The sequence below is a fragment of the Archocentrus centrarchus genome, chromosome 8, assembly GCF_007364275.1.
Source record: "Archocentrus centrarchus isolate MPI-CPG fArcCen1 chromosome 8, fArcCen1, whole genome shotgun sequence".
Classification (NCBI taxonomy): Eukaryota; Metazoa; Chordata; class Actinopteri; order Cichliformes; family Cichlidae; genus Archocentrus; species Archocentrus centrarchus.
In genome coordinates, this window is record NC_044353.1 from 16,853,943 (window position 1) to 16,866,961 (window position 13,019).

At 42.6% G+C, this 13,019-nt stretch overlaps 1 protein-coding gene across 1 annotated transcript in view; it reads left to right on the plus strand.

Annotated features, from left to right (window-relative positions):
* The window catches only part of LOC115783911 (voltage-dependent T-type calcium channel subunit alpha-1I-like), an 86,447-nt gene extending 76,422 nt beyond the window's left edge, over nt 1-10,025 (plus strand). The window contains exons 32-35 of the mRNA XM_030734905.1: nt 2,601-2,735; nt 4,826-5,027; nt 5,582-5,703; nt 5,945-10,025. Of these exons, the coding sequence (XP_030590765.1) occupies nt 2,601-2,735; nt 4,826-5,027; nt 5,582-5,703; nt 5,945-6,670 (1,185 nt within the window). The 3' untranslated portion in view covers nt 6,671-10,025. The remainder of the gene's footprint in view (nt 1-2,600; nt 2,736-4,825; nt 5,028-5,581; nt 5,704-5,944) is intronic.
* The last annotated feature ends 2,994 nt before the right edge of the window (nt 10,026-13,019 follow it).

Below are 13,019 nucleotides of genomic sequence, written 5' to 3' on the forward strand. Positions count from 1 at the left end.
AGAGGAGGAAGTTGCAGGATTCCTCACCTGATGCACTGTATTACTGCTTCTACACCGTTGGTTCTTATACTGACAATTTCTGCATGGTGTATGAGCCTGGCAGTTATCACCAGTACTGATCCTCAACATGAAGGCAGGGTCACTTAGTGAAAAAGGTTGATGATTACTCATTGTGTAAGTAAGTGTAGCTCATTGTGAAAGGCCAATGGTGGAATTGCAAATGACTAAATGCAAGAGGTCAGAACTTGGGACAGTTCAAATGTAGCAGAAGCACTGTTAGCGGTCCAGAGGTGCACAGGGAGACCACCTTGAGATTGTGCTTATCAAGGGCAGGCCTAAAGCTTTTGATCCCACCTTACATATGTATAAATTCTTATTTCTCATCTCTCTTTATGCAGTGCTATGTGTAATGCCACAAATTCATTTTGGAGTATGAGACCGTCGTACAGTCATTACATTTATGATACATATATGTAGGGACTATATATTTAGGAAGCACAAGAGTTCGGCACCAGATGCTATGGTTGCCATAGAGCTCTGATCTCAGCATCATGGGAATAGTCTATAAATATGTGTCTAAACAGACGGCAGTGGTGAGCTCTCCAAGATGTTTGGAACAACACCTATTGGTACCTAGAAAAACTATACACCAAGGAGAATTTGTGCTGAATTAATATAAAAGATTTCTTTCTGCTTGCTGCAGTTTGTATGAAGTTAAGTGATAACTGTACTGTGATGATAGAGTGAATAGACTCTGGTAAATGATCATTTGTTGACATATTTCAGAAATACAAATCAGTAAAAGCTAAGCAGACAGCAATCTAAACGAGCAGGAGCTGTGCCTGTTTGTGCAAGTGTGTGGCTACTGGTGGACTGGTATGATATTCCATAGATTTACTATGTTGTGACCAGTGAGATTCATGCAATGTAGCCATGAGATATTAATCATGCTTATTTTCTCTGGAGTCGCAGAATCTTCTCCTCTCATCCCCCCCTCAGCAGCATTGAATGGAACAATACCTTGCTTCACTGCTCTAAGGCTGCAGTGGACACCTTCAATTGGGTTCCTTGCCTGAGTCCCCTATCTTGTTAGTGAAGCCTTCAATATTTCTCCAGTTACCTTGGAAGCACTGGTGTAGCAACTCTTCCTGTACCTATTGTGCTTTTTTTGTTACCTCTGGAGGCACAGCCAAGAATACAGGAAAAGAAAGTTTCCTTTACCTGTCGATAAATAAACCAGCTGATGACTTGCAGGGACCTTTTCCAAAGCTATTTACAGCCTTACCTCTGAGATGCAGAGAAAGTCACAGATATGGTGCTCTCATATTGTAGCACAAGTGAGGAGCAATATATGGAGGCAAAACAGAGAGTGCTCCTTTAAATTAATGAGTTGGGTTGCTGTGCTTCTGCCTTGATTCCTCGCCTTGCCTCATCCCATCTCTTTATCTCTTTCTCTCACTTTCTTGCTCACTCTCTCCTTAGGGGCATGGGCAATGGTAATTTACTGCCTCATATTAGCCATGAATCTTTCTTTATGAAACTCTTTGTCTTTCTCGCCTATCGGCATGTGTTAATGTATCGCTAGCCGGCCTCACTTCATTGGATTTCACTTGGCCCTTTTTAAGTTCCCCTTTTAATTCCCTCTTCTCTGGCTATTCATTGCTCTGTTTCTTTAAAGAAACACTGCCTGAGCGTTGCATCTCCAGAACACTGAAATTCCACTCCAGTTTATGGTTTGCAGTATGTTTTGAAACTGTGCACAAAAAAGTACTACAAGAGCAGAGGAAGCGAAGAGTGCCAGCAGGGAACCTTGAAGCTCATGTGAGGCTGATAATTTAAAAGCAATTCAACAGCCTTGTGGACCAAGTTACCTGCAGCTCTAACGAAATGAACCTAGCTGGAGCTGGTGTCGCAACAGAGAAAGGAGAAAGTAACACTATTGCCACATCTGAGTGACAACAGTGTGCTTGGTAATGTTGTCTCTTTAGGATTGCTGTACAGATATGGCAAGCACGTACCGTACAACAAGATTTTTTACATCACCACACTCAATAGGAAAAATAAACACCTTCTCTCTCTCTCTTGCATAAACATGAAGATAGCGCAGGTGCTGGCACTCACACAAAAACATTGCATGGATACCCACCTCATCCAGCTTCCCATCCAGCCTCCTTATTTACGTATATTTATTCCACTGGAAAACAATTGTTCAGTTGATGATGATAATGTTACTGCTTCTTGAAATCTCTCATCCTGCTCTCTTTACAGACAGGTGCCACGGCATTTTGGCAACTTTGAATTGTCAGCATCTGGTGAACCAGCTTGGTGGAGGTTTTATCGATCTTGTCTGTGTAGCTCATGTCGGCCTTTTAACAAACAAACAAACAAACAAAACCATGCAAAATATTCTCAAAATAAACTAAACCTTTTAAAAGTTTCATTTCTTTATACACCAAAATGTAAGACACTGAAATCATGGCTGGTTGCTATGAACCTAACACTAAACATAACCTATAATTTTACTGAGCACACAAGTAGCTACCGTTCCTGTTCCCAGTCTTTCAAAGACACGAATAACTGAAGTAAATTCTTTCCAGCAGATCAGAATGGCAGAGATTGAACAGGCTTCCCTGAAGTCAGAGCAACTCTCAGACAAGTCCTCGTCCCCTGCCCTGCCGGATGACCTCAGCCTAGATGAGCATACTGCCTACCAGCTGCTGGCACAAGAAGGCGAGGTGGGTATAAACAGAGTGAAGAGGAAAGGGCGAATAAAGATCTACGCTCTTAATGTGGAATGTATTTATATACAGCTATATAGGACTAATTTTCAGTGCAGCCAAACTGAAAGTGTATGAGGGTTGGTTTTTTGGGGGGTTTTTTCACATTAGGTAGATTTAGTAATCCTGCCTTTTTAGAGGTACTAAGGTTTTGTACACCAGCTTTGATTTACAACATTAAGCTGTCTCTACACAGCTCTGAGTAACAAAGGTGCAGGGAGTAAGCGTCTGCTTTAATGTCACTATGAGGATATTACTATTATTATAATTTTGCTATGCTGCACACGTGGTTGTCATCTCTAGCAGAATTTTAAGCCAGAGATCGGTTTCATGTGAGTAAAACACTTTGTGCGAATAGAAAAAAAAGAGGATGATTACTGCACAGACTGCATCACAAGTTCCACCGGGTACCACATGTGGTACTGGTCATTGGATAATAGCCTGTAGGTTTCCTGATTGTTTTATACTTGACTTACATACAGCAGTTTACCAGCACTTTGTTCGAACCCCACAGGAGATTTTTTTTATTATTACTTCCAGGAAGCACAAAACAAATGACTCTCATAAAATCGTTTTCATGGCTACGCTGTAGGCTCTCTTGCGATTTGCAGATATAAACCTTTAGGTTCCAAAGATGCCTTTATCGCTTTCTCTCCATGTATCAGGGTAACTATCTTGTCTTTGAAGAACCCACAGTCTCTATCCTCGACAGACCCTCACATGAATAAATCTTTCCACCAAGCTCTCCCCGGTCGCTATTCCTGGTGGCTCTTCATGCCTGCGTTTCTTGAACCCACTCTCCCCCCTTTAGACTTTATCTTTTATGCTTCTCCTTTCACAGTGTTACTCCTCTGGTAATTGCACACCTGCTCTGCACCTCCCCCTAGCCCCACTATCTCCATCCCTTATCATCCGCCCTACCTAGATATCCTCCTCTGTAATGGGGTAATGCTCCTTGGTTCTGGAGAGCTAGATAAGCCTGCCATCGCCAAGCATGGCTGTGAACCACTGCTCATTAGAGGAGAGGAAAGGAGATGAGAAAAGAAAGAGAAAGAGGGAACGACAGAAGGTGAGAAAGGATGTAAGGTTAGGGTTTTAATTTGCCCAGCGCTGTTTGATTAAAAGAAATACGGTGTTAAATAAATAAATAAATCTGTTTTACACAGTCACACTGAGGGAAGTCACCTCCCTTCTGGAGCACCCAAAGCAAGCCCTTACAATATAAATCTCACCATTTTTGCTTAAAACCTGGTTTAATGTTAGGGTTAGGGATACTAATAATTAAGATGGTGATAAGAACACTGTGTGTGTGCATGTGTATGTGTGTGTGTGTGTGTGTGTGTGTGTGTGTGTGTGTGCACGGGTATACGTGAATGCTTGCTAATGCTGTTTGAGATTTGTAGCCCTTGAAATGGGGCTGTTCAGAGGCTCGGGTTGAATGACTCAGAGGTACAATACACTAATGAAAGCACAAAAGCATTTTTGCACACTAACTCTCACACGCGTACACGCTTATTTTCAAACGCTCACCTTCATCTCCCTCCTGCTTCTCACTTCGAGTTATCGAGGCCATTTCACAAACACTCACAAATTTCAAACCTAAAACATTTTAAGTCATAAACTATGGGATTGACACAACAATTAACAGCTCGTGCTCACACTTACAATAGCACTGCAATAAAAAGCCAGAAGGATTAATTGAATCAGGGGCCATGTCTAATATCTGCGCAGCACCTGAGGGGCTGTTTTTTTTTTTCAGTAAGACTTGGTAAAAACTAGGAACCATCAATTTAAAATATATCAAATGAATTCTGAATTAATTATTCCCTTGGAGATTAAATGAGTGTTTAAGGCAAATTTTATGTTAACGATCACCTTAATCATATAAGCTTTTGCAACACAGGTCGCAGCAGTTTGCAGTACAAATTGAGCCTATGTGCCTTATTTATACATGTAGGAAAATGCAGCAACTTTCTTCATTAATCTATTCGGGATGTTTTTCCTTTTTTAGCTTTTTCTTCAATGTCAGATAATCTTTTCTCTTAAAGGTAAAGTGCAGCAGTGACTCTCCAAGCAGCTCTGAGGAGGTTGAAGGTGGAGGAAGTCTCGAAGGAGGCCACCAGATCCAGACTGTGGTGCAGAGCCAGCCATGCAGGGCCCTCAGCACAGGCATTGAGATGGAGATTGTACTACAGGAGATGGAAATGCAAATACACCAACCGCATGTGTGTTCACCTCAGTGCAGTCCCGGTGAGTAAATCCACCACAAGGTTTTTGTTGTTGTTGTGTGAGCACACTGGTTTTACTGGTTTTCATGACTAATATATGTACAAACACATAAGTTAAAGCCTAGTGTGATTTCTTTGTTACTATGTATGTGTATAATCTTCAATGACATTCTCAACAAAATACTGTATAATTTGGTTAAACAACATTTAAGCAATCAAAGAATAAAATGATTAATTCAATTCAAGTATTTACATAGCAGTATTTAAAGAAAAAAGTCCACATACACTAGGTCTCAAACTTCTAAACAGTGAGGAGAAGGGACTCTATGGAAGAAATTGACCTCTACAATATGATTTGCTCAACATGTACACATGCACAGCTGGATTCCAGTATTCCTAATATTATTTATTTTATAAAAGTTTGTTTTGACATCTGATGGCATCATATTGAGCATACGCAGGCCCAAACTACATATTCATTCATCATCACACATGCAAAATCTGTCTATTAAACCGTACAACAAAATCTGGTTGGGACAACCTACGAGTAACCTCCTCTACTGGTCTCTTAAGCAGCCATCCCAGTACCTCCCCGCAGTAGAAGCCTACGTTTGTCAAGGGGCCTTAGGCTGGCCTCCCGAGCCTCCTGGGCTTCGTTCCGCTCGCCTGGAGCTCATAGAAAGAAGCTCTGCACGCAGGTAAGAGGGGAAGAGGGACCAGGCAGATTACGGTAAGTTGGATGATATTTGATGTGGAAACATAAAAAGACAGTTGCGAGGTTTTATTGAGATGTATTTCAGTATTCGCTAACAACAAATGCTGATGAAGTAAATGTAATGAAAGCAGGCTTGTAATCAGTATTGTTACAGGCCTTAATGAAAAAGAGAGTTGGATTGATGAACTCATTATCTTTCTCCACTCTGTCTCTTTTCTCTTCAGTACCCCTCCCACAGTGATTCATCCCTTGCTACAGGCAGCTCTGAAGGCAGCCTTCAGACCACCTTGGAAGAAGGACTGAGCTTCAGTGTGTCTCCCCCTCAGAATTTAGACTTTCCATTGTCGTCAGCTCCATTGCCACTTATGTGTCCTCTCCCTCTGCCTGAAGACGCCACCTCCATTTCTTCTCCAGTCCAGACACTGAGACCACGACCGAGTCCATCATCGGGTCTAACCCTTCTGGCCACCAGGGGTCACCAGCGGAGCCAAAGCAGCGGGCGTGGGAGCACCAGCCCAGGCTACACCCGTGATGACTCAATCGACCCTTCAGATGAGGACCTGGGCATAGGGATTGGATCGTCTATTGGTGGTTGTGGCTCCAGTCAAGCGGGCAACAGTGAACACTTGTCAGAGGCACTGAGCAGCTTGTCGCTGACATCACTGCTGTCACCCAGCTCCCTGGTTTACCCAGGAGGAGCAGTAAAGAAGTGCAACAGCACAGGCAGCCTGGACCAAGGGGGGATTCTGCTGTCTTCCAGGAGCAGGGAGGGTCGCAGAGAGATTATGGGTCTGGAACTTATGGACCCCCAGGGCTTCTTGGCCAACCCATGGACTGGGGTGGATACAAGAAGAGGAGAAGGAAGAGGGGAAATAGGCGATGGAGACCAAGGAATGAAGGGGAAGAGCTCAAGCCAAACAACAGTAGGGCCTTGTCGAAAAAACAGATGAAACCTAATGTTTACTTTTTCTTTGTCTCTCCATTCCTTGGATCTGAACCCATTGCTATCCCTCTCACTCTCTCTGCCTCATCAGTGAGAGAGAGGTTTGATGACACATGATTCCAAAACCAAACCCTCATCTTGCCCCCTCAACCCATTTCTATACATTTGTGACAAGCCCATATCCTATTTTGTGTTATCTAGGGGAGTGGTCTTGCTTATGGTCTGTTAGTGTGGAAGTGGCCTTTTAAGGCCCAAGATCTGAAGGCAGGTTCTCCAACCCACTTGGGGCTGTACCAGCAGAGGAGGCCACGGAAGCTCCTGTTCACGTGGGAAACCCAGGAGGAGATACAAAAGGGTTTGAACTCAAAGACACAACAAAGAGTCTTGATGTTGCTCGACTGTAATTTCCTTTCTCTGTGAAAGGTTCACCGAGGTTGAAAATCCAAAAATAGAAGTACCCAAACGAGAAATAGCTATCCATGCCAACAGAGGATGTTTTGATTCTCTTATGTCTCAGAGGCAGTGTGGCAAGTACGTGGGCGGTGGCTTTGTGATGGCGGAATATATGAAGGCGGAAGGAAGACTGGGAAAGGAGAAGGCAGGTCATTTGTTTGGCTGGAAAAGCAGAAACCGGATCTAATGTCCATCTGTTCTGGCAGACGGAAACAACAGGTCTTACTCACTCTGGCACAGGAGCTTCTGCTGAGATCAGAGTAAAATACGAGGGTGGAGGAAAGTTCAGGAATGTTTGCTCACGTTTGTGTGTGAGAGCACTGCCTCAGGTATCCAAGGCATGAATTAAATCATTCTCACCACTGCACCGTACCTCTGTGTTTTTGAAACGAGGGAGAGAGGTATCAACCGAGGAAAGTTTTGTGCTGTCTGTCAACTCGGTCTTCGGTGGCACCGGAAAATGAAAATAAATTAACTGACTATGGAGGTATAACTGTGCATGGCGTGATTCGTGAAATTGGTTATTTTCCTTTCTATTGCCAGCATTTCTCACTCATGAACATGAAGAAATATAGCATAACGGAGAGCTAGGTTGGATGGAGATTCACAAACCCGGTCAGAAGACGCACGCATTGTGTGCATGGGGCGGCTTTTCTTGCACTGAAAATGTGCAGCTCCCTCACTCAAGTGAGACTTAAAGCACACACCTTTTGGCACCACTTCCTCTCACTATGTTTAAGGATTTAAAGCGAATGGACAAAAAAACTCAAGTGTTGACCTTGACTGCATGATGGGTTTGCATTTAACCACGATTTTTAACTATATAAAGAAGTGTATTGAGATGTCAATGTTGGGTGATAACCATGTGATTTCTATTCCACTATTTTTGTAGAAAAGAGAATAGGCACGTGCAAGTGTTGCCGTTAATTTGTCCCTATTTAATTTAACCCATGCAGTGTCTTTGACTTTGTTGTCTAGGACTTTTTTTTGTCTGCCAGTGGCTTCCAGTTTTCTAACATTTTTTCTAAGGTGTGGACAGTGTATAAAACAACGAAGCAAAAAATTTCAAACAAACTTTGTGCGCTGAAGTGATTGTTCCCTCCAGCACATTTCTCTTTGGGAACACTGGTTCCTCGTGATTTTATTTTCCAGATGTTGGAGTCTCAGAGGACAACCAGAGGTGGGACCAGCCATACTCACTCACCACATGGGGACTCTCTAGCTCAAAGACATTTCCTGCACACCAGGGAACTTTGTTTGCTTTTAGTCTCCTATGCTAAAAACCACAAACAGCGTGCACCATCTCTATGAAAGCTTTAATTTGAGCGTTACACCATAACATATCGATTATGGGCACATTTGTGTCCCTTAAGCATGATTCTGGGATTGCAATACAGTATGCTTATTCTTGAAATGACACCGCGATGCACTCATCTTCTCTTTTTTCCCCATCTCTTCACACATACAGTATGTTGTAGCAGCCCTTTCAACACACCATGGTTTGATATGAAAAGCTGAAACTGTAACAGCGGAACAAGACTTTGCGTCTTTTAATGGAAACTTATTTTGGCTTCCACCACTTGATTAACTACTCCATCCGAAAAGGAGACGCTCATCTTTAAGCCTGATTTCCAGAGGTAGACTGTTGTATCCCTGGTGTTTCGATCATTACCTTATTTTTTTTTTCATTTCTCAAGAGGAATGAGGTGATGTGAGAAAATCTGAGGGTTTGACCTTTTTTAATCATGCAAAATCACTTTGATGACTATGTTTTAGCACATGGTGTTGGGTATTAAGTGAGGCATTTGTGTGTGCGCGCGTGCGTGTGTGTGCGTCTGTGTGAGGGAGTGCATGCGCATGTGCGTTTGTAACTTCAGGTGAAGTGTTTGCCTTTTCCTGAAGTGTCCTGTTTGTCACTGAGGGTACCTGGAGTTAAAGGTCGAAGAGGGAAAACACGAAGCAACCAAGGGCTGTTTTAGCATCAAAGATATATCCTCCTATCTTTCTGAGACAAATCCTTGTGTCACTGAATATGGCATCAAAGGTTAAAGCCTGACTTCACAGCAATAAATGTTCTATGTGTATGCCCTGAGTAAATGATGTCAATGTGATTTTTATCTCCTCAGAACACAACAGTACTCATTACTGTCTGTTTTCGCTTCTGCTCGTCTCAACTTCCAACAGGTCACCTCTGCCCTCTCTAAAACCAGTCAGTAGGGAGATGGGCTCCAATTGGATAATATGAGTAAATGAGGCTAACAAACTCAGGTCGGGGGGTAAAAACCACTAGTTAAATTTTAAAGATAGCTGTAAAGTTGTGCTCAGACAGAAAGCAAAGCAAATTTTCGCCTTGCTTTATTCGCACAGGTTTGACGGCTTGAGTGTTTTGTGCACTGTGGGTTTACACACTACAGGCATCGGAAATTAGACACAACAAGCTAACAACGCACCAAATTTGTGCATGAGTAGAGTGTGCCTTCATACACTACGTGTGTGCTACAACTCTCACTTAGACTTACTTTCAAAACCTACCAAGATGTTTCTGCCGTTTGCTCTGAGACCTTTTTTTTCCCCCCTCCTTGTCTTCTTGTATATTTATGAGTGCAAAGACTCAGAAAAAGCGCACATCTTTTCAAATGTGTTTTTGCTCCCCCCGTCCACGCTGCCTTTATCAAACCCATGTCCACCTGTACACTCTATATTGTATAAAGTCATGTCCGTCTCTAAAATTTGCTTCACCTTCAGTCTGAACACACCTTAAGAGTGTACAATTCACATTTGTACATATCTTTGTATTTTGATCTGCATGTGTGCATTGCTGCCAGTGACCATGAATATATCATTAGTATGCATTTCATAAAGCTGTAAAAAGGTGAAGGGAATGCCCCGGATGTTTTTAACTGCTGCTTTGAGACCACTGAAAATCAGTCACCAGAAAAAAGAAAATGTTTCTCCTCCAACACACAAATATAAAATGATAAAATATTACATTTTATGTAAAATCACATACATTCAGTCTTCATTTGTATGCCTGTGTGTGTGTGTTTTTTTTTTTAATTATTAAGCTTGTGGCATGACAGCAGGAGGAAAGAGGTTGGATTATGTCAAGCAGGGAAGACAAAGCCAGAGACTGCACCAAAAGCTGTCCACACCCGACACGGACAGCTGGACAGAGTAAAGCTAACAGACAGCGCGAGAGACCGAGGTAGTGAGATGGTGCAGGAGTAGGAGACTTCTCCAGACAGCCTGTCATCGGCAGTCTTGCCCAGCGGAGCCGTCAGCGCGAGAGAGCGCATTAGGCATGCACGCTGAACTCAGAGGTGTTGTTTACCTCACACCCTCAACCAGCCAGCCCTCCACCTCATCTAACCTCTCAAAACCTGTTCTCCCTCCAGGCCCCTGTCCTTCAAATGTCACCGCAGGAGAGTAGAGGTGTGTGCGTGTGTGTGTGTGTGGTGAGTGGCAAATGTGCATGAGTCTCCAAAAGTATGTGTGGATGCAAGTGTAAATGTGCAAGTGGTAGTGTCATTACTTCAGTTATCTGCAAGTCCTGTCATCTGAAATTTTTGCAGCTTTTTGTCTGGCTTCCTTCCAACTCCAGATGAGTACAAGTAGCCTCATTAACTCCAAAGGTCAATATCCAAGCCTTTGGGGGGGCTTATGCGCTTCTTTGATTGATTATTTCCTATGGCAGCACACAGGCCCCCTGACACATCAGGCCTTCTTTGGTTAAAAAAAATAAATAAGATGTTCACCTCACCTAGATGCCTGCTGCTTAACTTTACTGTGCTTCTGTGCAGCAAGACCCTGCAGGAAAGGGAGATTTTTAGACTGTTGATGCTCACCCTTGTTTTATTTACAGTATGTCTGATTAGAAAAAAATGCCCCAAACACCTCAGTCGAGATATGTTATCACTGTCTTGGATGAAATGTATTAAAGTGGGTTAAGGCTTCTTTGCAAAGAAGAAAAAAAAAATCCTTTCTCATTTATCTCAAATTTGTCTGCCAAAGATGTTAGGTCAAAAGGTAGTTGAAAAATCAAGACAAACAGTGCACTGTCAAAGGAATTCTTACCCCAAAGTTTTGTCAAACTGATAAACAAGATCCACACAGATATGTCTCATTACTGAGTTTTTCTCTGGGCAAGGAGGGAGGAAGAAAGGGAGGAACAACAAACTTCTGACAACATCCAACTTGTTTTCAAACTGCAGATATGCTTTTTTTTTTTTTTTTTTTTTTTTTTTTTTTGCTTTTTTGCTTTTTCCCAGGAGGGCGTGGGGGGTGGGGGGAGAAGCCTTTTATTCACCCCAAAAAAGTGAGTAAATTAGGATGTGTTTTTTAGTGCTCTGTCACTTAATGAGTCACGTAAGCCAGCAGAATGTTTTGATGTGCGAGGAGATGGCCTGCCTGTCCATTTTTAAGGAAGTAACGTGGACCGTGAAACGGTGATATCAAGCTGCTGATGTGAGAGAAGTCAAACTGAAGGAAAATGTTATGGAGAAAATTTTCTTCCCTTTGAAGGTTCGGAAAATGATGATAAATGAATGCCATTCCATTTCCTGATGCAGCTGTGTGGGATTATTACTGTAAAAATGAAGTCCACTTCCCTTACTTCTCTCTTTTTTCATCTATCTAATCATGTCAGTCATTGAATCCTTTACTCTCAGTCCACACCTGAGTCTTTCCTGACACACACACACACACATACACACACATCAAGGGCATGTATTGAAACCAGTCGCTGTCAGCTGTCAAGGCTAACTGCCCATGGGAGTTGTCCAGACCCACTGATTGCATCGCAAGCTCGAGGGAGAAAGTCAGATAAAGGCAGGTTGTGAAGGTGGCACAATAAAAAGATGAATAAAGTGGCAGTGAAATGAGCTGAATGTGTAAGATCAGAGAAAATAGCTATCAATCTCCAGACAGTATTTAAACTTTTTGAAATCTAAACCAGTTCTTACATTTTCTTTGTCTCATTTGAATGTCTCTTTGTTGTTTGTGCCCACTCTTTTCTCTGTCTTCTCTTTCCCAGCTCCTCTCTCTGTGACTTCAGAGGATGAATTAAACAGGCACAGTAGCCACACTTTTCCCTATTTGCTCTAATTCAAATAGGCAGCTCTCTGGCCTTTATGAACTTTTTACATAATTTGCATCAATGTTTGTGTGTTAGTCCTTTCCAGCTTCTCCACCGCCACAGTAACTACAAGGTTCTACCAAAAAACTGCAGGGCTGCTTGAAACTGGCTTGAACAGTGACATAAACTATCATACACTTCCACCTTTACAGCGGAAATAAATATGTTTACAGGCCAGGAACATGTAGCTAATGTACCACTTTTTATACTTTTTTAAGTTTGGAATTTGGTCACTTAGACAAAAAGCATTTGTAGTGTGAGGTTTGGCAGACACGTGACCGCTAACCTCATGATGTTAACTTGTCTGCCATTTTGAGGCGAATGAGGTCCCAGTCACACAGGCTTAGAGACCAGTCTGTGACCATTTGGTAACCACTGGCTGTGAGGCAAAAACATGCATTCCCCGATCAGTTGGGGAGTGGTTGCTGGAGACTGGTGGCAGTTGCTGGGAAATCGATTGCTAAAGCCCAGAGACCAGTCAGTGACCCCACCAACCCCTAGCAATCACCAGCTAGTAGTAGTTAGCAACTAGGTGCTAGAGGAAATTGTGTATTCCCCAAATGGTTGACAAACGCCTCCTTTCGATTTCTTTGGTTGCTACCAGATTGCTGCAATTGTCCGGAGACTGCAAACACTACTCTCAGTTACTCTCTGAGTGGTAGTGAAACAATGAAAAGTGTAATACAAACCACAAACAGAGATTGCTGGCCTTCAAAGTAAAAGTTGTGTTTTTTGAAATGTGTTGGTTACAGCAAAGCTTTTACCTTGA